This window comes from Epinephelus fuscoguttatus, linkage group LG6 (genome assembly GCF_011397635.1).
Source record: "Epinephelus fuscoguttatus linkage group LG6, E.fuscoguttatus.final_Chr_v1".
In the NCBI taxonomy this organism is placed as follows: Eukaryota; Metazoa; Chordata; class Actinopteri; order Perciformes; family Serranidae; genus Epinephelus; species Epinephelus fuscoguttatus.
In genome coordinates this window covers 9,133,032-9,159,440 of record NC_064757.1, presented here as the reverse complement: position 1 = coordinate 9,159,440, position 26,409 = coordinate 9,133,032, and the positions used below count along the sequence as shown (strand labels likewise).

General features: G+C 40.8%; 1 protein-coding gene across 1 annotated transcript in view; it reads right to left on the bottom strand.

Annotated features, from left to right (window-relative positions):
• The window catches only part of zmat4a (zinc finger, matrin-type 4a), a 215,036-nt gene that overhangs the window by 82,948 nt on the left and 105,679 nt on the right, over nucleotides 1-26,409 (bottom strand). Inside the window, exon 4 of the mRNA XM_049578366.1 lies at nucleotides 7,342-7,498. Coding sequence (XP_049434323.1) covers nucleotides 7,342-7,498 — 157 coding nt within the window. The remainder of the gene's footprint in view (nucleotides 1-7,341; nucleotides 7,499-26,409) is intronic.

Genomic DNA, 26,409 nt, shown 5'->3' with positions numbered 1-26,409 from the left:
TCCTAATTGGCCCCAAAAATCCTCACACACAACATTTTCATAAACAAGACAGAGTGTACAACCAGCTCTGTGAGGCTGAACTTCTAAGGAACAGTTGTGCCATAGATGTATAAAGAAAAGTGAATTCAGCTTAGGGGACAGGGCCCTGTTCGTGCCTAAAAGTTACTCTGTGGCACAAGAACCCAAAAACGTTTGACTTCTGTGAGTAAAATTACTCAGATCTCCTGCCAGCCAAGTGGCTAACTTTAGGTTGAGCCCTCTGCTAATTTAAATGGCGATAAAATTATTTAATCTCTCCTCATTTCCACTTAATCTCTCTAAGACTTTAGATATTTTATTGGACTGAATGAATCAAATCTCAATAGGGAAACAAGTCATTTTGCGGGGAAGTGATGCTCAAAAAAATGTATCCACTGATTTACAGATGTCTGTTTCACAATGTCAGTCTATGGGCAAAAGTCTTTTTTGGCTCCACTGCATCAAGTGGAGGACCTGGAAGTTGTAATTCCATGATTTGTGCCAAATTTGCTTCAAAGCTTAACGATGATCCTGGAGGCTTGCGCTGTGTGAGCTAAATGCTAACGTCAGCATGCTAACACGCTCACAATGACATTCCTAGCATGGTTAAGCTTAGCAGGTGTAATGTTGTACAGAATCATGTTCACAGTCTTAGTTTAGCGTGTTAACATGCTAACTTGTTTGCACTGAACACAAAGTACAGCTGAAACTGATGAACGTTAGGGATGCATGATATTGGCTTTTTTTTTTTTTTGCCGATATCCAATATGCCGATACGTAACAACTCTTTGACCGATAAATGATATCAATATATCCACTTTCTTCCCTACTAATTTTAGTTATCATCAAGTTTCTTCTATAGTGGACTTAACATCATATTATACATGCATACTCTTATCATGATGGCCCACCAGCAGATGGAGACATGAAATACAATGCTTTTCAATGTATGTAATATGCGTTCATTGTGCAAAATAAGAAAAAGCATGGTGGCCGATTCTGATCATTTATTTTAAAACCACTATTGGCCGATACACATGACGTGCCAATATTATTTTGCATCCCTAGGGAAAGTCATTAGTTTTGCAGTGTTTGGTCATAAGCATTGTCTAAATAAAATTTAACCTGATGATGGAGCAAAATGAAACTTATTGAAATGTATTATGACTGATGAGAGCAACATGTATGTATGTGCCAAATGTCATGGTGATTAATCAAATGGTTGATGGGTCATTTTACTCAAAACCATGAATGCCAACAATAGTGATAAAGGAAAAGCCAGGGGATCAACAAAGTCAATAGGATACACTGTCTGCAAGCTATGAATGTCTAGACTAGAGATTTATAGACTGCGGTTAGATCTGCATGGACTGCAGAATGGCCATAAATATCAATATTCTAGCTGGGTAAAATAGTAAATGCATGTTGCCATTTTCATTTTACCAGAATAGAAGAAGTTTAACGTTAAATAAATGTTAATTTATTCTTACTTCAGTGTAATATGTTACCATATCATCATGCTTATTGATGATATGGAGGTAAAGAAACATAGCTTACAGGGACTGGTTGTCAGGGAGTGAAATGTCCATGTGAATGCAGGTTTCTAAATCGGAGAACGTAATTCATTTGGTTTGGTGGCAGGTGGGTGATTTATGTGTCCACGCAGATTCAGATGACATCAGAGCCGATTGACGCATCACTAGTCTGTAAAAACCTTTGTGCCCATCCATCCAGTATGATAATGCGATATCTCAAAGGATAAGTGAAAACCTGACCTGCTGGTGGTGCTAGGGAAAGAATCAGGCAATAACAAGATTCATCCTCGGGGCACCACAAATGCCTGTATCAACTTTAACGGCAATCCAGCAGTTGTGGAGAATTTCACCAAGAAAATAAAAATGTCAACCACATGGTGACAAAAAAGTCAGGGGATCACCAGAGTCAGTAGGTCAACTAGTGCTAAGTAGATCTGTCCCAGAAAAAAGAAGTGATATGTCAATTTCAGGCACAAGTGCCTGTTTGAAATATCTGGAAACTGAGTGGTTGTCACTTTAAAGTGATGCCATGTCCACTTGTCCCTGATCAATTATGTCTGAGTTGCAAGCCCCTCACAAACTGTTTTGATAACCAAGGAATCCTACTATATAATGACGAAAACTCTGTCTATGGGTGTGTCTGTCTGTGTGTCTGTTCCATGTTTTTCCTCCTCACTGACTTGGTCAATCCATGTGAAATTTGGCACAGTGGTAGAGGGTCATGGGAGGATGTGAATGAAGCAATATTACATCAATTGGCCAAAGGGGGGCGCTATAGCAACCGACTGAAATTGCAAACTTTGAATGGGCATATCTCATGCACCGTATGTCATAGAGACATGCAACTTTGCACAGAGATGCCTCTCCTCATGAGGAACAAATTTGCCTCAAGAACCCATAACTTCTGGTTATATAGATTTTCCGCCATTTTGAATTTTTTGAAAAACACTTCAAACTCTTCCTAGGAAGTTTGACCGATCTGCATGAAACTTGGTGAACATAATCTAGGGACCAATATCTAAAGTTCCCTCTTGGCAAAAGTTGGAAAACTTCCTAAAACTGAGCTTCTATGAGGCAATGAATATTTCGGAGGGCATGGCTCATCACATAAAGGTGTATAACATCTCAAGGGTTTCACCAATCACCACACAACTTTGTAGGCATATGACCACACATAATCTGAGGGGACCCCTCCATTATTGACCCCATCAAACAAAATGGGGGCGCTAGAGAGCTCACTGTGGCTCCCCCTGTGGGCGAATGTTGTTGTTTTTTTCTAATTTTTGGTATGACTAAGTCATGGTATGGTATGCTGTATGCTGTACATAATCACGTCATTCTGTCAGTCAGTCATTCTGTCTGTCCCATGTTTTTCTACTCACTGACGTGGTCAATCTATGTGAAACTGCACATAGGCACTGAGGATTGGCATAGGTAGAAGGTGACAAAGCTACTTTTTCCAAACATTACACTATTAGTATATTCTTTTACAAAGTCCCTTTTAATTGAATTGCATGCATTCACCCCACAAGTTGCTGCGCACGCACTTTGATATATGTCACCTCACCACCACCTCAAATGGACATCAGCTGTAGCCAAGCAATCGTACTATCAAATTCACAAAAACTCTGTCTGAATACATTGCTCTTCTTAATGGGTTCAGTTGACTATTTAATCTGCAATTTCCTATGACCTGTATCCCAAACACACACCATGTGAAACTGTACGTGGGCAACTGCTGTGCACTCAGTGGGTATGGACTAGTTAATAGTTTCTGGAGGCCTAAAAATGGAAAACTTTCCAGTATTTTGCAATTTAAAAGAGACAAATTCAATTAATTTGTTACATGAAATCATAAATATGATTTAAGTAAAATGAATATTTCTATATCATATCAGTAAAAGTAATATTTTAATACAAATCAGAAACAATTAAACACAATTTTGTAAAGCAGACATACTGCATTTTCTACTGTGTTATTCAACATTTTGTAAAGCTTATTAGATATATCCTGGGGTAACACAATTTTACTCCCAGGTTACAAAATACTGAGGCTTCATCTGTGGCCCTTCGCATCCAACTACCCCTCTAGCATCACTTTTTACTTTGTTTAGGCACCATAAGTTCTTGGTTAGGTTTATAAAAATGTACAATCCAACATTTATGAATCTGTGCTCACATTGTTATTGTATCATCCCACATCTGTTTTTGTTTTGTTCCTAAGTTTGCTGGAGAGAAAAGGAGAAAGTACAGCACTGACACCTCAAGGTGAGCTCAAAAATAATGTGGGAGGTAGGGGAGTATGAGGGCAGAGAGTGAAAGTGGATTGGAGACAGACACAGTAAGTTGGCAACTGACCATCTGAAATGATAATCTTAATGGAACTTATGTGTGAATGTCAGACCACGGTCATCCAGCGTCCCATTTTCTACAAAATCCAAGCATCCTGTGCATTGTTTGTGGTTCTTTTTCCTTTCAAATCTGGGTTACTTTTACCACATAACAAATCTGGTGGTTTATTTAAATGAATAAGCGCCATAGACTGAATGCTTACAGTATTCCATATTCCATAACTCATTCAGGTTCCACGTCATAAACACTTCTATCAGATCTAATAAGCAAAGTATCTTTAGTTGATTGAGTTGCATATGTATACTGAGATTGTAAAACAGGGCATGTGGTTTTTGGCGAAAGTTATAAATGTCTTCATTTCTGTTCTGCAAATGTGGTCAACTTACAATCTGATGTTCAGATCCCCCATGTAAAAGTAAAAAAAAAAAAGCATTAGGATAAACCCCTCAAAATGTTTTCTAGTCACTGAAAGTCAGCTATAATGTTATTTTTTATCAAAAGGGGATAAAATGATAAACTGTGATTTGTATGTAGCTTAAGATTGCACATCATTCCCCTGAAGTTACTTATTTACTGACAATATTGCAGTAGCTTTCTCAGTTTAATATTACAAGGCACCGTGGTGCAGTGGTTAGCATTTTCGCCTTATAGCAAGGTGGTTCCTGGTTCAAATCCAGAGTGGGAGGTTGGAACCCCCAGGGTGGGGGAGCCTGTTTGTGTTTGCATGTTTTCCCCTTGTCAGTGTGGGTTTTCCTCCCACAGTCCAAACATTTGCAGGTTAGGTTAATTGATAACTCTAAATATGGCTGTAGGCGTGAATGTGAGCGTGAAAGGTTGTCTGGCGACCTGTCCACTACCTACAGTATATTCCGCATCAAAACATGAGCTTAGCTTAGCATTAATTAGCATTAAGACTGGAAACAGGGAGAAACAGCTAGCCTATCTCAGTCGGAGGTAATAAAACAAGATAACGTGGTAATTGTTAAGTGTCAGATGTGCTATTAGGTGGATTTTTTTTACCTTTGGACTTGACTGGACTAACAGTAATGCAATTTTGATATTGCAAATGCAACATGTGTTACAATTTTAGTGGGAATATACATTTTTGCATTTCATTTTCACTAAAATAAATTGTAAAAATAATGATGAGCTGATATTTGCTTGGGGCCTGTACCAAACAAAATTGTTGCCTTATGTCTGGAAAATGTTTAGGCCAAAGCATCCCTCCAGCACCACAATATTTTATTTATAAAGATATGTTGTAACATATTTTACGTTTATCCAAAATGTGCAGCTCCTGTAATTTGAATATTGCACCTGGCCTTATTATAATTTTGATATTACCGTATAGACATTATAGTGGTATCAATCGCCTCATCCACTGGAACTCTCTGTAAGACAGCCAATAAGTGTATTTTCCAAAATGGAAACTATTCTATGTGATAGCAATGTTTGATAAAGCTTTGGACTGATTTATTTCTGAATAAATGTAAAGAGACTGTAGAGGAACAGCCTCTCTGGACTTCCCTTAAACCAGTATTATCAATGAACAAGACCCACGAGACCACCGGGGGTCAAATGTTTAGGATTCAACCCCTGGACAAACGCTTCTTTCAGCCATCCTTAGATCTCATCCTTAGGCTTTTTGCAGCGTAAGGAAACCAACATTGGGGGTACCCACAGGACATCTCAGGCTCAACCGCTCCCCCCACCACAGTGCACCAGCTGCTTTCATTCTGCTGGAAAGTCTGGGAGTTGCAAAGTGACAGTTCGGGGCCCCAGGAGAAACATCTGCATGATTGGCTGCTAAGAAGGGAGGCAACAAATTCCCCTCACAGGTGACCGGCTGGGCAGTGGTAAGAGCTGATGTCAAATAGGAGATTTAATTTTCTTAATCTTAATTTAGGATTCCTTAGATAAATATTTTGCACATCCCTGCGTTCCCAATTTATCTATAAGCCACATACTCTCTCACTATCGCCACATTAAATAACCCACACGAGTGTTACTTCTTGTTTTAAACCATTTATACATACTGCTGATTTTGTGTTATTTCATATTATCCTCATTCATTTATTCAGTTGTTACCCATTTAGCTTACCGTAAAACTCAGAATATAAATCGCACTGGCATATAAGTCGCAGTCTATTTTTTAAGGTCTCAGACAGGGAAAACAAGGTTTTATATTACTATTTGTAAATAAAAACGTTATACAAGTTATTCCTACACTATTTCCCTTTATTTTTAATTTGAAACACATTCAAAACACAATAACCTCTTAAGCAGCTTTGGTTACTTTTCAGATTGCAATTTTCCAAACAACCTCTTCAGGAAATAAAATTACGGTGTAACAACATCTGAGCCATAAAAATTAGTTTAAATTAACGTTAAACTTCTTTTTTCTTTTTAAGAAGACAGCATTACAGTACCTTATTACAGTGTGGGCTGTAACTATACATGCTTACTCAAATCCCAAAAACAAATGAGTTTAAATTACTGCGTAGCGCCATCTTGTGGGTCAAATTACCTATGTCAGCATTTACCTTGGTCTATAGGTCGCACTGGTCTATAACCCGCACCCAACTTTTTAGATGAAAAAAAAAGGGAAAAAAAGTGCGACTTCTACACCAAGTTTTACGGTAAATAAATTTTCATTTAGTCGTTGTCTGTGGATATTTCTTTTGAGCAGGAATTAAGATCACTGTATGGAGAATTCATAACCCAGATATTGAGATTGATTCATTATTGATAAACATGCAGATGAATTAATAATTGGTTTACGGAGTTATTAATTTGATTAGTCGCTTCCCTCATTAGGAAGGTGGTGCCCCAAACTTTATTACGAGTGCAAACATTCTCAAAAAGGTATTTCCCCTACAAGACAAATTAAGGGCATTAATTCAATAGTGCACCGCAAATGCCAAAACAAGCACTAATACCAAAGCAGTGACTCAAGACATAACAAGTACACAGAAGATGCTCAGCTCCACACACATCTAGAGTGAACTCTTCCTCCAGTGGCCACGATGCTGTATGGATTTAGCCTTTGGGCTAATAGTATATTCTGACCCCAACAGTACCTCTGTGGGAATGTGATGTTTCACAGCACTGAATCAAGACAGTGCAGCTGTACACTAATACACGCACCGGGTAATAATACATCAGCCAGCTTAGAGTCAACAGTGGGAGAGATGTAGGAAATTACACACACACACAGAGTGTGAATTGAGAGCTACATAATTATTTAAATCCAGCTATGTTGTTCTACTCCACTTCACACGTACATAACAACACTACCAAACATTCCCAACACATATGGCATCCTGGCTTTAATACCTTGGTTATTTTTCTCCTTAATAATAAATCCCCTTTGGACAGACTGACTGTAACTCCTCTTTTATTTATACCCATAATGCATTTTGAACAGGGGCTATACCTTTGGACATGATGGCAGGCTGCTCCCCCAGTAGCAGTTTTAGCCTCTTGGCGTGGATTTTACCCTGGTAGTGTGACTGTGCCACCACTGCTGAGGTGAAGGACATGTTACACAGCGTGCAGCACTTATTCTTGTCCACGTCACCCTTGTCGCTGCCCTAAAAAAACACAAAGAAAAATTGTATCAATGATATATCAAAGACTCTAATACAACATTTATTTATCTTTGGAAGCTTTTAAAACAGGATCCAATCAAACATATATAATGTATTACAGTATGTAGAAAGCACAGTATGGTGTTCTAGCAAGACAGCTGCACATTGAACACATCACTAATCTCTACCACTTCAGCTTCAGATGAGGGGAGGGGCGCAACACTCCTCGCCTAAAGTCTTTCAATCCTGTTGGGATGCAAATGGAGTCGACTCTGTTTTAAGGGGTGATAGTGGGGCCAGTGCAGCTGATGGTGGACCGCTCCCTGAGCCTCCATCTGTGCGAGCTGCAACAAAACCTATTATCCTCAGAGAATGTGGAGGACACAAACGCTGGGAGATGGATGCTACAGTTTTCTACTGAGAAGTGAGAGGGAGGAGAGGAAAACTGTGCCCCACCAGGATGGGCCAAGGAAGGGCTGATATTCAGTGTGGAGGGAGATGAGAGGGAAGTGAACTCTCTGACCTCACTCAGATGTCTGCTGCTCCACCTGGTGTATTCTACCAGATATAGTAAGTTAACAGCAGGCCTGAGCGTGGAGAAATGTGTACGTGTCTTTTCAGTTGAATTGTCTCAGCTTGAGAAACTGAGATAATTAGCCCATTCACATCCATGATATGAATATTTTTAACACAGTCACAGTATGACTTTTATTAATTTTCTGCTGATGTAGCTTTTTGTAGGCCACTTTGGATTAAATCTGACAGCCCATGGTTTTAATTTAGAATTTTATTTAAGTCAAACTGAAATCAAAATTAATTTTTGCTAAGAAATTCATTCATATCTGTTTGATGTTTGTTTGTATACATATTTGGTCTGTTCAAATTCACTCTTTTGTTCTCCAGTGGGCAGTAATTTTTATTACTATCTTACACTGTCTCTACTGTAATTTAAGGTATGAAATGCGCGCTGGCACAAAAACAGCTTCTCTATCACTTAATTTTTTTCCAACCCCATGGTGGTGAGTCAATCCCCATTAGAGCTTAGATTCTCTGCCCGAGCCTGAGCCCGAGCCCGGCCTGACCCGGCCCACGGGCCCAAGCCAGGTCGGGCCGGGAGCCCCCCTCCCTCTGACAGGCCCAGGCCGGGCTGGTCAGATATGACATGTGTTTTTTTTTTTTTGTTTTTTTTAAAGCTATGATTTGATAATGTTATAGGCTATGTACTGTAGCGACCCTGCAGTAAATGTTCTGTTATAATGTCAATGTTCTGTGAGTTAGTGGCATGTTTGGGATTGAATGAGGTGCAGGGTGCGATTGTGACGGGGATGAGGAGGGCTGTGTGAGTGCGCGTGCTGGTGTGTGTATGAGCGAGAAGGAGGAGAGAGCAGGAGTGCACAGATGGAGTTACAGCTAAGTTGTTGTTTGTTGGTTGTTTTGGCGTGGTTATGGCCAACAGTAACCTGTACTGTTCAGTAATAAATGGTGGTTTAATTGCCGAATAACTACGTCATCCTTTCCACACGTCCAAAGTTGCAACATTGTGCGCGCACGCACAGCCCTTCACCACCTGGATCCTAAAATAAACACCTGTTTTATTACATAATCATGCTTCCATGTTGCGCCATTCATTAAGATCCTATGTTTCTGTCATTCAAATAACAAGAATTGTGGTTTAATACTCTTAATTATAACAGCCAACTTATTGAAAAATGTCGGGTTTAAATCGGGCTCGGGCCCATAATTACAGTTAATTGGACGGGGCGGGGCGGTCCCGGACATAACGTGCACGGGCTCAGGCCGGGTCAGGCTGGATTTTCTGGGCCCAATCTAAGCTCTAATCCCCATGGACCCTAATGTTAAAATGCCTTACTTTACACCAGAAATAAACATGTTTACAGCCTTGTACAAAAAACAGCACTGGTTGGTAGCACTGCTCCTCCAACTTCCTCTGTCGGTCATGCCAGAACATGATTTGGTTGCACCCTTTTTTCATAATTTTTATCATTTGAATTGTGAAATATATATATATATATATATATATATATATATATATATATATATATATAAACACACACATTAGGGCATTAACGACTTTAATTTTTTTCAGGTCGACTTATCTGTCAGTAAAGTGATGTGATGTGTATCTGTCAAGATGATGTGTATCTTCAAGATGTCGACAATCAATGGGTGATGTCATGTTGGCTACGTCCATTATTTTATACAGTCCACAGTTTCAAACTGTCTAACAAGCACTTTGAAAACACTACTGTATAGGGTTTAACCCAGCATAGAAATATATAGCTAGCTATTCAACACAAAAACTGCCCATATTAGGTGTTAAGATAACATGATAACATGCACAATGTCCAGTGTTAGCAAGCATAGCTAACAAACTGCATGATGGATCTCCAGGGTACCATGGATATCGACAGCTATGTCCATATTGTGCACAGAAGTCATAAATGTTCATGTGGCTTCTTTTATATGGATTTGAGTACATGATTACATGTTATACTGCTTCCCAACATGAGCTAGATCAACCAATCAGCTTGCTTGATGTGCAGATCCACATGACAGGATTGAGAGGTGTGAACATCAGGTCCTCTGCAAGCCTCTGTTACCTGTGGTTTCCTTGTTTGGTTAACATGGTTAACACCTTTCTCTGCATAGGCTTGCAGAGATGTTAGCATGGGATGGATCTTCATTACATTTGGTACAGACATCCATGGTACCCAAAAGAAGCCCTTAATGTCTTTGGTGATACATACCAATCACACATAGATATGGATTCTGTCTTTAAGTGTTTCAACAATCATATTGTTCCAAGATAAGGACACTTTTTGATGACTGCACCCATGATTTTAAACCTGACTTTTAAAAATTGATCTTTCATAAACAACTGCAGATGTACTTAGCCCGATGTCATTTCAGATCTGTTTAATTAAACTGTAATTTAATCAAGGTTGATTTATCTGATATGTTCACTGATAGTAATTCAGTGTTAACACATGTATCCATCTCTTCTGACAAATAATTTGGACGATTGCCAAACTCATTACAAATGCAAACTTAGAATTTAAGCCACGTTTACATTGCTCATACTCATTAAGACTGTTTGATGTGAGCCGGAATGCAACAGCTGCCAGTTTACCCTGACTTTTTTTGTAGAGCTTTTTAAAAAGCATTTGCTTTTGACTCTGCTTAAACAAACTGATAGCTGATTTCAGCACCACTTAATTACTCTCAGCACCACTCAATCACTTTCAATAAGCCAGCAGAAGGACTCCTGTATTCACTGCATTAGTCTATATACAGAGAACATTTTCTTCTCTGTCTAGAGGGAGACAGAAACAAACAAATGAAACGGACTTTCGTCTTTCACTTAACGTAGGCAGAAAAATTACTTCTGTTACTTGTGAATAATTGCACCTTTCGCTTAACCGTTTGTTAGTATTTCATACGCACCCATATGAAGGAATGCAAATCTCCCTTTATTTTACACAGAATAACCTGAATTGCAAAACGACTGCAGACTGTGAGCTGCATTCAGCAACTGTTTGCTCTTTTCCACCTGGACCCTAGTTTGCCATGTTTTTGTGTCCATGTCGAAACAGCAGTTTTTGAAATTGGTCCAGTACTGAGCGAGACGGCTGCAGCTGACAGCTGCAAAACAGGCTGCTATGTAACCACTTGGGGCAGGTGCACACCTTCAATTCACTAAAAATACTTCTTTTTGCAAGTGACTGACACTCAGATTATTATTTTAAGTGTCTGACAACATAATGGAAAGGATCCCTACAGAGACAGACCTTTTTGTTAAAGAGTAAGATCATTTTTGTTTCATCAGAAACAGCCCCCAAATCACAATCCTCACAGCCACCAGACTCCACCTAAATAAAGAGTAATTTATCATCATAAAACACACAACCTCTCTGCAGAATCTGGTCCATGTGAGCACATGCCCTGAGTGGTTACATTGCAGCGTGGCTGCGGAGCTGCAGCACTCTCACACAATAGTGGATCAATTCCAAAAATGGCTGTCACTTAGACACACACAAAAAAAATATGGCAACTGGGGGAAGTCACTAGCTTGGCTCTGTCCAAAGGTAAAATCCACCTACCAGCACCTCTAAACCTCATTCAGTTTTTTTTGGTTTTTTTTTGGCTTTTTCAGTCCTACAAAAGTCAATGTGTAAATACAGCAAATTGTTATGGACGGTTAGGTGCAGGACTTATTTCTTCACCGGGTGCAGAGATTTCTTGGAGGTGGTTGCTTGCCAATCTCAAGAGCTTTAGAGCTTAAGAGATGTTGGTTGTTTTGCCAGATGTTGTAATTTATATTTTACCTTTAAACAGAGTCAGGCTAGCTCTTTCCAGTCTATATACTAAGATAAGCTTATCGGTTAAAAGTTATAGCTGCATATTTAGTGTACAAACATAAGTTAAATCAAACATTTCATCTAACTCTCCTCAAGAAAGCAAATAAGGAAGTTCCAAAAAAAGGTCAAAGTAATCCTTTACTGGCAAGTAGACTTCTTTCTTTGAAATAAAGTCAAAACATGATGCCATATATCAACAAAACTATCCATCTCACCCTACTATTTTCCACATTACACCATGAAACAACATGACAAGGTCTCTGCTCTGGTATACATACTGTAAACAGAGATAGCAAAGCTACTGACCATCCCTGTTCCAAAAATGGGGGGTTGCATGAAATTACTGAAATGCAACATTCATAATGGTCTGCTGAAACTATGAAATTGGAAAAAGCCAACAGCGTTGTTTGTGCTTTGATACACTGGATCAAAGCAACACTGATTGACTGAGCTACAAGCCCTGGCTGTATGTGACATGACTCTTCATTATATTCATGTGGTGCAAAATGTGTGCTTACTTTATGGAAATGCTTTCCAAGTATTAACATAGTTATATAGTCATATAGAAGGCAAACAGTTCTCATACATAAAAGCTACATTAACACAGGTGACATTTAAACTCACCGTTCTTCATCAGACAAACGACTGTTTTCCACATCATTTGGTACCAGTGGAGGGTCATGTGACCTTTGACCAAGACCCCACATAAACATTCAGCTTAATAAGCCAACATAACCATGTCCATAACCACAATATATTTCATGTAACACTTACACTAATGAGGCTAGCGATTAAACTAATTAATGGTTTCATGATTTAGCTTACACAGGAGGGAGAAATCACCTCTTGCCCTCCTTTTCAAAGTGTTGCACTCCATGTCACAGCGCTCTGGTTTTTCATGATGGAACAGAACTGTTTGGCTCCAACACAAAAGCTTCTCCCAAGAGGAAACTAATGTCATTGTGTGAGCGGTTCTAAATCGCAGTGAGCAGACATCCAGCTCTCTGAATAAGTTGAGGGCAGAGGATGTTAAAACAGTTTAGGAGGGGATGATACAATCGCTTAATGTGTTATTGTGCTTGTGTCAAAATCAAATTGGCCAATGCATCATCCACAAAAAGAGTTGGTGAGCTCTTGAATGGGACACTGCACAACACTCTGTGCTTTGTGCCAAGTGCTTTATATCTTGTCTGAGGAGTTCTTTGATTCCAATGAACTTTAACTTGAAAATTACACACACACCTGTTACTGTGACGTTATCATTCTGCACAATAATGTGCCTGTCAACATGGCTACTGTATTAGATAAGCTGATTGACAGACCGAGATACAATCGTAGACAACACCTTAAACCCTGACCATTTATAAGATTTGTCACTACTTGAAGAAGAAGATGCCAGGGACCAACTTCACTCTTCCACCTGACAGCACCGACAACATCTTTTCTCTTTCCTTTCACCATACTTCCAGTTGTGTGCTGTTAAAACATGTTAAAGCTTCAAGATAAGATGATTAACAGCTAAAAATATCTCACTCAGCACACCCTGTTGAAGGGGTTTTTTTGGGGGGAGTTTTTCCTTATCCGCTGTGAGGGTCCAAAGAACAGAGGGATGTCGTATGCTGTAAATCCCTCTGAGGCAGATTGTTATTTGTGATATTGGTCTTTATAAATAAAATTGATTGGAAATTGATGATTGATTAAAAAAACAGTACATGCTCATCTTTTCCTTGGGCTGCTGTCAGGCATCCTAGAAGCTGCACCAGTTGTCTTTCACTATGTTCAGGTCTCAATCTCAATGTGAGAAAAACTTCACAAAATTTCCAAAAAATAGGCAAAATAATATGCAAATGTGTGTGTATTTCCATCCACAACTGTTAGTGGAGCTATTTCTCCAGCTGAGCTCCATTACAACATTGCACAAGAAGACACAAATAAATGATATGACACAATCAACAGAGTGGCAATCAAGCGGAGGAAAATCATGTAGAAAACATTATGAAAATATGGCATTCATGTTTGTGTCATGTATTAAATTGAGTTTCCTCATTGCTCCACACAGGTCTAATGTTATCATCTACAACCATTTTTCATCTTTTCAGTGAAAGCTTAGATACCGAATGAGGCATGTGACCTGCTTCTTTTATGTCATGGCTTATATGTGAAGTCTTTTCCATTCTACCATCCACTTTGTCACAATTTGCCTTTATTGTTACATAAACTATTCCATCGAAGCCAAGCCTTAAAACTTTTTTGCAATATTTCATCTTTAGGATCCTATATTGTATTTTGCTTGTTATAATTAAGTTGTCCTTCATTATGCAGGTCACATCCACTTGGGGGAATATAATTGTGCTCAAGTAAATTTTACTGTTGCTCTCTCTCACCAAGGAGCCTCAACACGAGCAGTATCTTTATGAGATGCTGAGAGGGCGATCAAAGTGTGATTTATCACCATAGCCTGTATACAGTAATGGACGTAGGCAGCACGACGTCACCCATTTGTGTGTGGACTCATGTTTTGAAGCCTTCAGTTTAGCATTTTGCCCATCGCCATCTTGGGTTTTTGGAGCAAGAAGTGACCAATTTTGAACAAGAGGAACGCTAGTTGCTAGCTTTGTTAGCACTGTGCATTTACAGCTAGGGTTAACTGTGATAATGCTAATTCAGATTTTCTCTGGCAAAAAACAGGCATAGAACCACTAAAACAAAATGAACTTACAGGATCTGACTCCCTAAGTGGTCTTTTAGTACAACCAAAAGCTGAACAAGACTTTTTAAGTGACGAGAACATTACATTAGCTTTCATGAACTGAAAACACACTAAATTAGTGACCACTACAGCTATGCTGATACTCTGTTAATCTGAGGTTACAACGCGGTTATGTTATCTAATCAATGCTGATGCCTTGGTAGCTACTTGTCAACTGACAGCACCTATCAGAACTTGAAGTGCCCAAGCCCATAATTATACATAATTTTAAGCCTTAATAACATATAAATGGGTGAGTTACATAAAAATTCACCCCCGTAAAGTTGTCATGAACGGGGAAATTAGCTAAACGAAAACTGTTTTTTGTACCAGGCTACAACACATTTATTTCTTCTGTAACGTTGGCCATTTTAACATGGGGGTCTATTTGGACTGACTCGCTCTTGGAGCCAGTCTCAAGTGGCTATTTGAGGAACTGCAGTTTTTGGCACTTTTAAGTCCAGGAGGTTGACTTACAGAGTCTGTCAATTTTGACAGACTCTGCAGGTCAACAGATTCACCACTTTTACACAGCTGCATTTTGCCCATTGCAAAAAAGTATCATGAGGATGCCGGGTTCTGCAGAGAGGTTTCTGAAAGAGCATGCTTTTACTTTTAAACAACCTTTTAGGAATGTCATCTGTAGCTCTGGAGCTGAGAGGTGCTTTGACTCTTAGTCCTAAAAACAGGACCAAAGATGTGTCACTGAGAATATTTGACCAGGTAGGACTGTTATCCTACCCCAAGATGCTTGGAAAATACACATCAAGATACATGTCCATCTGATTATCTTGATCGTGTCCCCAGCTTTGAAATGTATGTGTGTAACCACGTAATATGAGCCACTACATTCGAGGAATAAAATATCTTTGAAAACCACTTCATAAACAAAGGGGGTTTGGGAGCGGATGTGTTACCCCGGCAGGGAGTCCCATACTGCCATTTCAAATTGGCCCCTTCACTGAAAAGCTATTTGTAGTAAGCTGTAATCTGGTGCAGATCACCACTGTGTCTGTGAGTGTGTGCATGTGTGGACGAGTAGACAAAGACACAGTTCTTCCTCCCACAGTGTGTGATAACAGAAGAACACTGCTGCACTCTGAGTCACTCTGAGACACACACACACACACACACACACACACACACACACACACACACACACACACACACACAGCCCCTCCTTCCGCCCTTGGCCTTGTCCTTCACTAACTCTTAGCACACACGTATACACACACACCCTTTCCTTCAGCTACCAGGGCAGAGACAGAGGAGCCACTGGATTGCAGAATTTCATAGTCATAATGAGCAAATATATATTCAGGAAGAGACCAAAATACACCAGGAGATGAGACGCCACCTCCAAAGAGGAAGGATCCATAATTTCATGGTTAATTAAAACTGGATAAACGAGGAGCTAATTGCAGGGAAATGTAATTAATGAAGCGGTAGGTAGGTGTATGTTGCTAGATTGGCAATCACAGTGTAATATACAGACATGCCGGCCAGAAAGAAGCTTTATCAGCGTACTGTATTTCGGACAGCATGTGCAGCGGAGTTGTAATTCCAGTGTGAAATGATTATCGAAGTCTAGGAATGTGGAGTAATTTCTGATAAGCTCAGCAACATAGTTTTAAATATCTTTTTTTTTTCTTTCTTTCTGGTTCCAGAAAACTCATGAGTCATCTGAAACACAACATATCCAACCTCTGCCATATTTCAGCAGTCATGTGTGGTGTGCTTCGTTTTTTGTGTAATCTCAACCCAACAGTGAGAAATAATTGGAGTTCTGCATTGGCAGAATATACTGCTGCGCTGCACTTCTCTGAATATGTAACTGATGGAGGCAGGAAGACAGAGAGGGGGAGAGATGGAGAGAGACACTGCATTTTGAGGAGTGAGAGAAAGAAAAAGAGAGTGAGAGTGTGTGTGTGTGTGTGTGTGTGTGTGTGTGTGTGTGTGTGTGAAGGAGGGTCTGCCTCATTCCCATTCATGTGAGGCATAATAAAATAATCTTTTTGATTTGCAAGCTGTAAATTCTCTTTGCTGTCAGTGCTGCCCTGCACATATTCATCTTGCTTTAAGTGAAACAGCGTGTCCTTGCCTGCCTGTATTTGTGGCGTAATAAAGACGGCCAGTGTGATGTCTTACTGCGCCACACTGTTGTTGTTTTCTGTTGTCGCTGCATCAGACACACAGCGGTGCCAACATGCTCAGGTTTGCAGAGACTTCATCCGGGATGCATCGTTTTCTTCTTAGCGCCGGAGTCATCAAGCTGCACTGCTTGAGGTAATAGCTTTGGGCTGTGGTTAGCCTGGACTGGATTGGCTTGATCCTGGCCTGGCTTAGCCTATAATGCCTGGGCTAAATCTGGAGGTCAGGGAACACTTACTACTCATGTGCATCTCCCCTAAGGCACACACAGAAGAAATAGGACAGCCAAGTGCAAGGGTATCCCTGCAAAAATGGATAAAAAGGACTTGCTCCCAACATAGCTGTGGACAATGCAGTCCATTGCTGCCAAGCGGAGCATACAGGGGAGCGCTAAGCTGGGCTGGCACTGTGGTCACTGCTGCTGCTGCTGCTGCTGCTGCAGCTTCAGCCACACACACAATAAAATGACCTTCAAATTAAATGGCAGGCAGTATCAACAGCAACAGAGAAAAATCGTCCCTGGACTCACCTAGAAAGTGTGTTACAAGGCGACAGTAGAGTGGCTTTACACATTCTACTATGATGGACAAATTCACGAAAAGTTTGCGCAGCTTTTGCAGCTGCTACACCTGTGCAATTAAGACAAAAAGAAACAGTGCAATTCTTAAAGCGCCCACAAAGGGTGAAATGCACCCCTAACTGCTCTGCCAAGAAAACCGCATCTTGGTTCTCTGTGCGATTTGCAAGTATTTAAATTAGGTAGTATGCATACAGGTGGCCAAAGATTGAGCTGCAAATGAGCCTTGTCTCATAAACAGTCCAATTCACTGAGATCAGTGCTAATAGCCACATGCAGTTACTGTGAATTGATTAGTGTCCTCAAAAGTTAGTGGTAATTAAAGCGCGGTTTGAAAACACCAACAGTACTGACAGTAGGTATGAGAATCGCCAGAGGACCCATGATACAATATTATCACGATACTTAGGGCATGATACGATATAATTGTGATATGATATGCTGAGTATTGTAATAAAATGCATGCATTCATTACCTTTTTTCCAACTGCAAATTATTCCCCAAAGGAAAACTTTGTCAACATCAGTTTTCCCTCATAAGATAAAGTTTTCAGTCTGTTCATTCACTTTACTCATTTTTATTGCTGTAAAATGTGAAAATGCTAATGCAAGCAGCGCGTAGCTCTCCTTTAATGATGTAATAATAACACTGCCTTATTTTGTGGCTTCTTTGGGTTGCTAATCCTCTACTCGACACCCAACTGTATCACCAAGCAGAAGGATATGGTGAGCTGACATAGTTCAACAGAAAGTAGAGATGCACTGGTTTGAAATTCTGGGCCATACTGATGTTTAAAATAACTATTTGGCCAATAACTGATACCAATGTTTTTGTATTGTTGTTCATTTTGTTTTTGTACGTATAATAACTATTCAACTACAACTATAACTATATAACTGATAACTATTTTAAAGTAGTTAAGCCCTTTATCTTTAAATGAGCACAAATTCAATCAGACAACCTTTGATAAAAACTTTAACATAAATAAAAACATTATTTAGAGAAAAAAACCTACTTAAAAAGTACTTTTACTAACTATAATGTAATTCCTGCTCTAATATGTATTTAAATTTCTGAGAAAACATCAACAAATTTCTCCTTCAAACAGCTGTATTTTTTCACGTTTCTCACCAAAAGCTAAATTTTACAAGACTACAAGGAACACGTCATGCGAACATTATAATTTACCTTCAACCAATACTCATTTTTACTGAATGGAGCTTGAATGCATCAAAATGTAACTCAATGCAACCTCTGTGAGCTGTTAGTTCTAGCCCTCAGCTGCTAACAGCTAATGTTAACTACCTCTTCTGCTGACTATTTAACAGGGATTTGTTGTTCAGAATGTAGCATTATCAGGAACAATAGGTTGCGTCCCCTGACAAGATGATAGTGAGTTTATTGCGTCCTTTCATCCCTGAAGTGTCTGTGGGAAGAAGTCTGTTCATTCCAAACACGTTTTCTATTGGCCCCGGGATGATGGGACGCCGGCTGCTACTAGCCATCTCGTCACACAACAGTGAAATCACAGAGTCCATTTGCCAGACAGTCATTGTATTCTTCTTGTACCTGCTCAATAATTTAAGTTTATGGCCATTAGTCTGGAGCCCTGCTTTTTAGACTGCACAAAATTGATGTAGCAAAACAGAAAAACACTGGCCACTGCCATCAGTGAATGTCATCTTATTTGCTAATAGGCTGATGGGCGGATATCTGCTGATACCAATGTTCAGCCAATGAATCGATGCATCCCTAATAGAAATAGAGCCTATGTGAAACTGCTCACAATAGAGTCTGTGGATTATCATATAGCTGGGTCATGATTTCTGTTGAGTTTTTCAAATATATTTTTTTGGTGCTTTGAGCACTGAAAGCCAAGTGCCATCTAGTCCCATTATGTTGGAGAAAAGGTAGACATCTCTACAGCTTATATCTCCAGCACTCAGCAACTCACACCAAAACATTCTAGACTTATAAATAGCACTACAGTTAAGAGGAAAAATGTGCATTTTTTCTTATTTTAGGGCGAACTGTCCCTTAAAGTTAACACAAGCAATTTACCACAAATGTGTGCAGTTCAGACGGTTTGCTGAATCTGACACCTCACACAGTAGAAGAGAGGATAAGAATTAAAAACAACATACTTGCATAAAGCCCACTGATTTGCCGCCTTCTCTTTGTCTTTTCACAAGGTTAAACAATCCCCCACTCATTCTCATCTAAGCTTTTCACTGTGTAACATAATTGTGAACAGCAGGTTCACACTGTGAATGACCCAGCTGAGGGACTCGGAGGATGTTCTGATCAGTTACACCAACTCAGCAAAACGTACAGCTGTGGTGACTGCACGCTCAGCGCTTTTAATGAACCATATGAAGCTGACATACTCACCCAAATTAGTTTTCTGTTGTTGAAGTCAATGCCTCACCTTGATGATGAGGCCCAGACAATTTCCCAAACAAATTCACAGTCCGAAAATTACACACATTGTATGATATTTACCCCAAATTTCAGTAATTCTGTCAGACTACACTTCAGGGCTGCAATAGAATAGTGCACTATTCTCTAAATTACAAACACTGAAACCTCATAAATTCAAGCCTCAGTGGCGGCTCCTGGCAAATTTCTCAGGGGGGGGGCAATTGTTGTTATGATGGCTGAGGTGACCCGTTCAATGGGTAAATTTGAATTAATTTGGCTCTACAATGACTGAACAATCCACTGTGGTCATCAACAGACTACGTAATTGTCATCAGTTTGCCCACACAAATACCTTTGAATGTGAACAGAGACCTGTTTTACCATTAATCAAATAAAACTGAGTGAGGTATTCACTGTGTCATTGTCAGTCTTAATCAGAAAATATTTTATTATAGCTAAGTGGAAATTCATTTTGTGTTCTGATTAAAGAATAAATGCAGGCATACCCTACAACTTAATACAATGCACATCACATAGTATCACTGCTCTTTGACCTGACCTGAACGTTTTTTGTTGTTTTTCAGTTTCAGTTATATATTGGAGGGGATTTTGGGCATTGGGGGGACACATGTCCCCCTCAGTGTATATGGTGCATATGCATATGGTTTGCTGTGAAAACATTAGACTACTGACGAGTGCTTGGTCTTGTTGGAAAGCTGCAGTTCTGCTATTTCACGTGATATGCGTGGCTTCTCACTATGATGCACAGTCGCGGAGAAAATCCATAGAGAAGAACATGTGTGAATTTGGATGCACTATGCATCGTTCGTTCCTTTTTAACCTATATGGTTAAAAAGCCTCTTGGATCAGCTGGAAACGTTCGCCATGTTGATCTTGAATGTGACTGCTGCGCAGTGGCGCTGCCTCATGTGATGTCGGAATAATCAGAAAAATGAGTTTCCGACCGTAAAGCAATATTTCAGTGTAAACGGCTAACAACGTGTTTTTTAAACATTTTGAGTGATAAAATACAACACATCTTCTTTGTAATGTCCATGTTGTCTCCACATTACCACCTAAACGCTCATGAACACACAATGAAGTAAGAATGACTTCCTGACATGGGAAATCGGACCATCCGAGGAGCACATGAATGATACTTGGCGGTTTACATATGACGAAAACATGTTGGGGCAAGCCCTCCCGGAACCCATAGAGACTGCACTGGAGTGCCTGCATTTAGAAAAAAAAGCAATTTTACATGAAAATCTATGAGAGTGAGTCGGGGCGATTTCCAGTCAGGCTGATATCACCCCAAAGGGTCGGAACGCGACTTCACACTGCATCTGATTGGATATTCAGAGGCAGGTCAAGCTGTTTCAAGTGAAAATTATCAGAATAATTAATATATTGTGCATATATATGACAATAATGATGATGATAATCATACATTTATTATCATCTTTTCTTCTGTGGCTCAAGGAGGGGCGGCGCCCTATCGCCCTCTACTGGCCAGTCGCCCCTGTCAAGCCCAAGACTTTGTATTGAGCAACACAGGTTCTTTTGGAATCCCTCAGTGGAAAACATCACAGACCACCCAGCCTGCTAGAAATGCTCAGAGGAGTCCAAACACTTTTCAAACCGTTACTGTGAGCGGGTTACAAAATTGAGCAACGTGCCTAGTGTGGCTAATAAGTATTGGTGAAATGTGGAATTCAACTTTTAGAAGAATTTGCTGTTTTTTTTGGGGGGGGGATTGGATCCATATATATTTCTGCCAGGTATGAACTTGGAGTGGATCATGCACTTGGTCATATGTGTGTACATGTGTGCGTACATGCATGAGTGTGCGTATCCTTCTGTCCACAGCTAAGCTCACAAACTACTGCACCAATCAGCCTAATGTTTTTTTGTGCACAGTTATGACTGTATGATCAAGGATCTCTCATGGTTGTTGTGATTCACAAATGCTGAAAAAATATTTTCTGACTCCTCACTTCTCTTACCTAGCAGGTTGTAGCTGCAAGTACTCCAAAAACTATTTCAGCTAAAAACAGCAAGCCTTATTGTCTGCTGCGAGCCAAATGTTGGCCTTTGACATGGCTGAGGAGTTTGGTCCAATTCCACCACGTACAGCTGCAACTTAGTTTTGTTCCATCCACCACACGGCATCATACCACATCAGGAGCATTTCAGAAGCAGATCATTTTGCCTTCTTAATTTGGTAGCAGACTTTGTTGATTTATTCATTTTTTCTAAATATTTGTTCTTTCACCATATGTAAGTAGGCTACATAGTTAAAGGGTGTTTTTTGTCTAATTTTGTTGTTTGTTATATTTGTGGCTGTGTTTTAATTATTAAAATATCTTCATCTTCATAATCAAATGTTATCTGTACGTGACATACAGTGCCTGTTAGTAGGAAAATCGATCTGCTCTGTGCAATGCGCTGCAACTCGGTCAAAAATAGACGAGGCATGTATTTTCATTACCTTCTGAAACATGCTGCAGCGCATCTGCTGGAATTACATGAATTGTCTACCGTTGCTTTGATCAGCTTGGGCAGCCGCCAGTTGGAGATCTGCACTCCACTGAGTGCAATTTTCTAGTTTTGAGCTGATTTCAGATTTGAACATGTCCCAAACCTTCTTCTTTAGCCGTTCATCCCATCCTATTCTCTTGAAAAGGCACACTGTGAAAGTCACTGAATGTGGAATATAGTGGTGTGCCATATCATCTCATTCACCACAATACATGACTTCAACACAACGTCACTCACTGCCGTAACAACGGCCACACCCCCTTTTGAGTGAAAGTTTTGATCTTCTTTGCTCCCGGACAGAGTGAAGAATGGGGAAAGAAGAAATCTGTGGCTCACAGCCATCAAACGACAGGGTAAAGACGGAAAGCTGTGGGATCCAGCCAGTCACTCCACCTAAAGTTATGTCTGTGGCAGGCACTTCATCACAGGTTAGTTGGCTAACATTAGCTAGCTAGCTAGAGTCATTTGATCTCAACAATAAAATGAGATGTTCAAAGCCAAGAAGTTAATTCTAATGACTGTTAAGTAATCAATCGACAGGACATGAATTGAATGAATGAACTGACAGCGTCATTCGTCCACACAGAGCTGGCAGCTGAAAAGGGCACACACCTCCTATCATTTTCACTTTCTCATCGTAACAAAGGCGATCAGGACCTCTTAAACTCTCTCCGTAGCATGTAGCCTGACTGGCCATTTCATCCGAAGGGGAAAGACTCAACTGATTTGTTTTTATTTACACTTTATGTGTGTGAAGAGCTCTACCGCCAGTCAAAATTCCATGGTTCTCTCACCTATGATATCACCAGCGCGTGACCCGTTGTAGTTTGTTGTAGTCCCGTTGAAGTCATGTATACTGGTATAATTTTCAATATGATGTGAAAACTTTGTATCATGATACTTGCAATATTTCAACTAGTTAATGTATTGACATCATACTGTTACCCATGGCAATAACAAGCATGGCTGAAAGCGAAAGTATTACCGACTCCACGGTAGTTCCAAAAAGAGGAGCAGCTTCAGTAGTGTGGAATAAACTGTGGGGTCATTAGACCGGGGCATACTGAATGTTTTGAGAACAGCCTCGGACATTGCTGACTCTTGCTGACTTCTGATAGAGCATGAAGGAAAAAAAACACAACTCAACACAAAAACACCTGTTGATTTTTATGTATAGATCCTGGGACACATTGTTTGTTTTTGGCAATAGTTTAAATGTGTAATTTGTGGTAGATTTTATTTTGTGTTTAATATTGTATACAGAATCTGAATCTCACTCTGAGTTCCTGTTGTTGTTTACAAACTAAAGAAATGAGAGATCATTTTTGTTTAGTTTTTACAGAATATTTGAAGGCAGGCTGTTAGGTTGACATGTAAAACTATATCACTTATTTTGTTGCAATTCTATGTTCTTTTTCTTTACTAATTTGTCATATCCTTAGGAATATTGCTATCGCAAAAATACCCTGAAATATTGTGATGATATTTTAGAGCCATATCCCCAACCCCTAGCGGAATGTTAAGATTACTCTGATGAGTCAAACTTACACAGGAAAAATGAGACTCCCATGTGGGGTGGGGATCGCATGCAGCTCCAGTCTACAGTAATCAAGGGGAAACAGCATTTTCAGATCTCTTACATCTTCCCATAGCTGGAAATGTCTTTATATCTCTAGCCATTGTTTAACTCCATTTCAAAGGTTCCTTTTACAGCTGGTTCATTACCTTCACATCTGTACTGTATCTGTGGGCTCCTGCCTTCACTCCGTTTGGCTATACTCTGTGTGAGGTTTTAGCTAAATCACAACCCTTTACTGGGAATAATGGCCCACCTCCTTCACAGAGCAGCAATTTAAATTCATCCCCTTTGCAAAGGAAGCCAAGAAGACATTTACAATGTGAAGCATATTTGGAAGAGAAATGAAGGCGTGGAGTCCAGGTTCCACACAAAAGGGAGCTGCAAAATACAGTTAGGGGGCATCATCCTCTCAGTTCATTTTTCAAACAGAGAAGATTGACAAGTTAGTTCTCTGGAAACACTTGATATAATATCTAACACTCTGAGGTGCCTACATGTTTATTCAGCTTTGTGTACTATAGTCTGTGTGCATTTATGTGTTATTGCTAAGCCTTAAAGTGATATCTCACTGCTCTTTTTTGATTTGTCACACAGTGCAGATGCGATTTAGAGTGTTCTTTCCAAGTGGCTAAAAATGCTGCGTGAAAGCATATTTTAACAAAAACACATCAAATTTAGGAGGACTGTAAGAGCCTAGAGCTTACTCTAACCTATGAGCACTCAAAAGGCTGACATGCTGCAGGATAGTGGAAGTCTGACTTCAGACCTTTTCAGTATCTTCGTAAAGACCTAGTCTTAACAAGTCTTGTTGGCTGTGTTGGACCTTTGTTAATGTTATCTTTTAGAACAACCTCTTCTAACATAAGATCGTGACTGGAGACCTTTGCTGCTGATACATGGTCAAGCTCGGCACAGATCTTCAAAATTACTGAAACCTGTAAAACTGGAAACCCTAAAACTGGGGTCCTCCCCCGGGCTGGGGGGCCTGGTGTGGGGGCTGGGTGCTGCCCGCGGGGGGTGTTCTGGTGCTGCGCAGTGTGGGCCTGCCCGTTGGTGTGCGGCCGGCGGTGGGGGGCGGGTCGGATGGGCTGGGGGTCCGGCTTTGGGTCTGTGGCGGTCTGTGGGGGTACTGGCGGGGTTGCGGGTTGGCCTGTGCTCCTGCGCGTCGGGGTTCGGGGGGGCTGGGTGGGGCCCGTTGTCCGTGCACCCTGGTGGCGCGCCTCGTCCTTCTGCTGGGGGTCGATTTGCTGCGGGCGGTGTGGCCCAGGTCGGGACCATTGCGGGGGCCTGATGCTGCAGTTGCTTGGGGGGCGGGGTTGGGTGGGGGCCCATTGGGTTTCCTTGGGGCCCGCCTGGCCCGCTGTCTATGGGCGCTGGGGGCCTCGCGGCGCGGGGTCTGGTTGGCGCCACCTTCTAGCCCCTCTCATCCATCCCTCCAGCCCTCGGGCCGGGCCTACACTGGCCTGGCCTCCGAAACCACATTCAGTTCACTCACCACACATTCCACAGTTTTAATGCACCACATACACTCACTCTTCGAGGTGCAGACCACTGATGGATTGGGGGGCTTCATGATGGGGCAGGCTATGGGACAGTGGTGTCCGGTAGCCCTCCATGCTGCCCCCCGGCCCATCCTTATCTGTTCTCTGGGGGTGCCGGCCATTGCTGCCCCGGGTCCTTGGGTCTGCGTGGTGTCCTGCGGCCTCTGTGGCTCCCTGGTCTTGGGGTCTGGGCGCTCCTGCGGTCTTGGGGTGCCATACCGCCCCCCTTCCCCCGCAAGGCTGGCCCTGGACCCTGGTGATGGTTTTCATAAACACATTGGGAGGGTTCAAATACACGCATGCATGTTTGATACTTCAGCTCCGTCGCGCAAAGAACCGATGGGATCACTCCAAAGGGGCCCACTTGCTTCTCAAACCTACCACACCGCGCTGGCAGCTCTTCTCTACAATCGGGCTTTCCCCCTCCACCAAGACTCTCACATTTTTGGTGTTCAGTATAGACTTCTCTTTTGTTTTTGTTTTTCAGTACAGTATAGTAGACATGTATATGTTTATTTTTGATAATCTGCATGAAGCACAACCACCTCAAGGCCATAATACATCAGCTACACTGCCTGTTTCTCCCCTGTTTTTTTTGTTTGTTTGTTTATTTGTTTGTTTGTTTTTCCTCCTCCTTCTCCGCATGCACTGTCGCTATATAACTCAGGACTTAAGCACCTGCCCCCTCCCCCTTGCTTGTTTCCTTACTTTCCCCTTGACACACTTTGGTGTATCACGGCCCTCTCTGGCTCATATTAGGAAGTTTTTCCAATAAAGGCTGTTAGGCTAGTCTCCAGGGAGGGTGGGTGACGGTCACAACCACGCATTATGGGTATAAAATACTTGACTGCAAGATTAACAGTGCATCAATCTTCACAAGAAGCTTACACCCTTTTGTGGCGCTAAGCTATGAAGACCAATGCAGACAAGTAGGAAAAAAAAAGAGAGAAAAAAAAAGAGAAAGAAACCCTAAAAC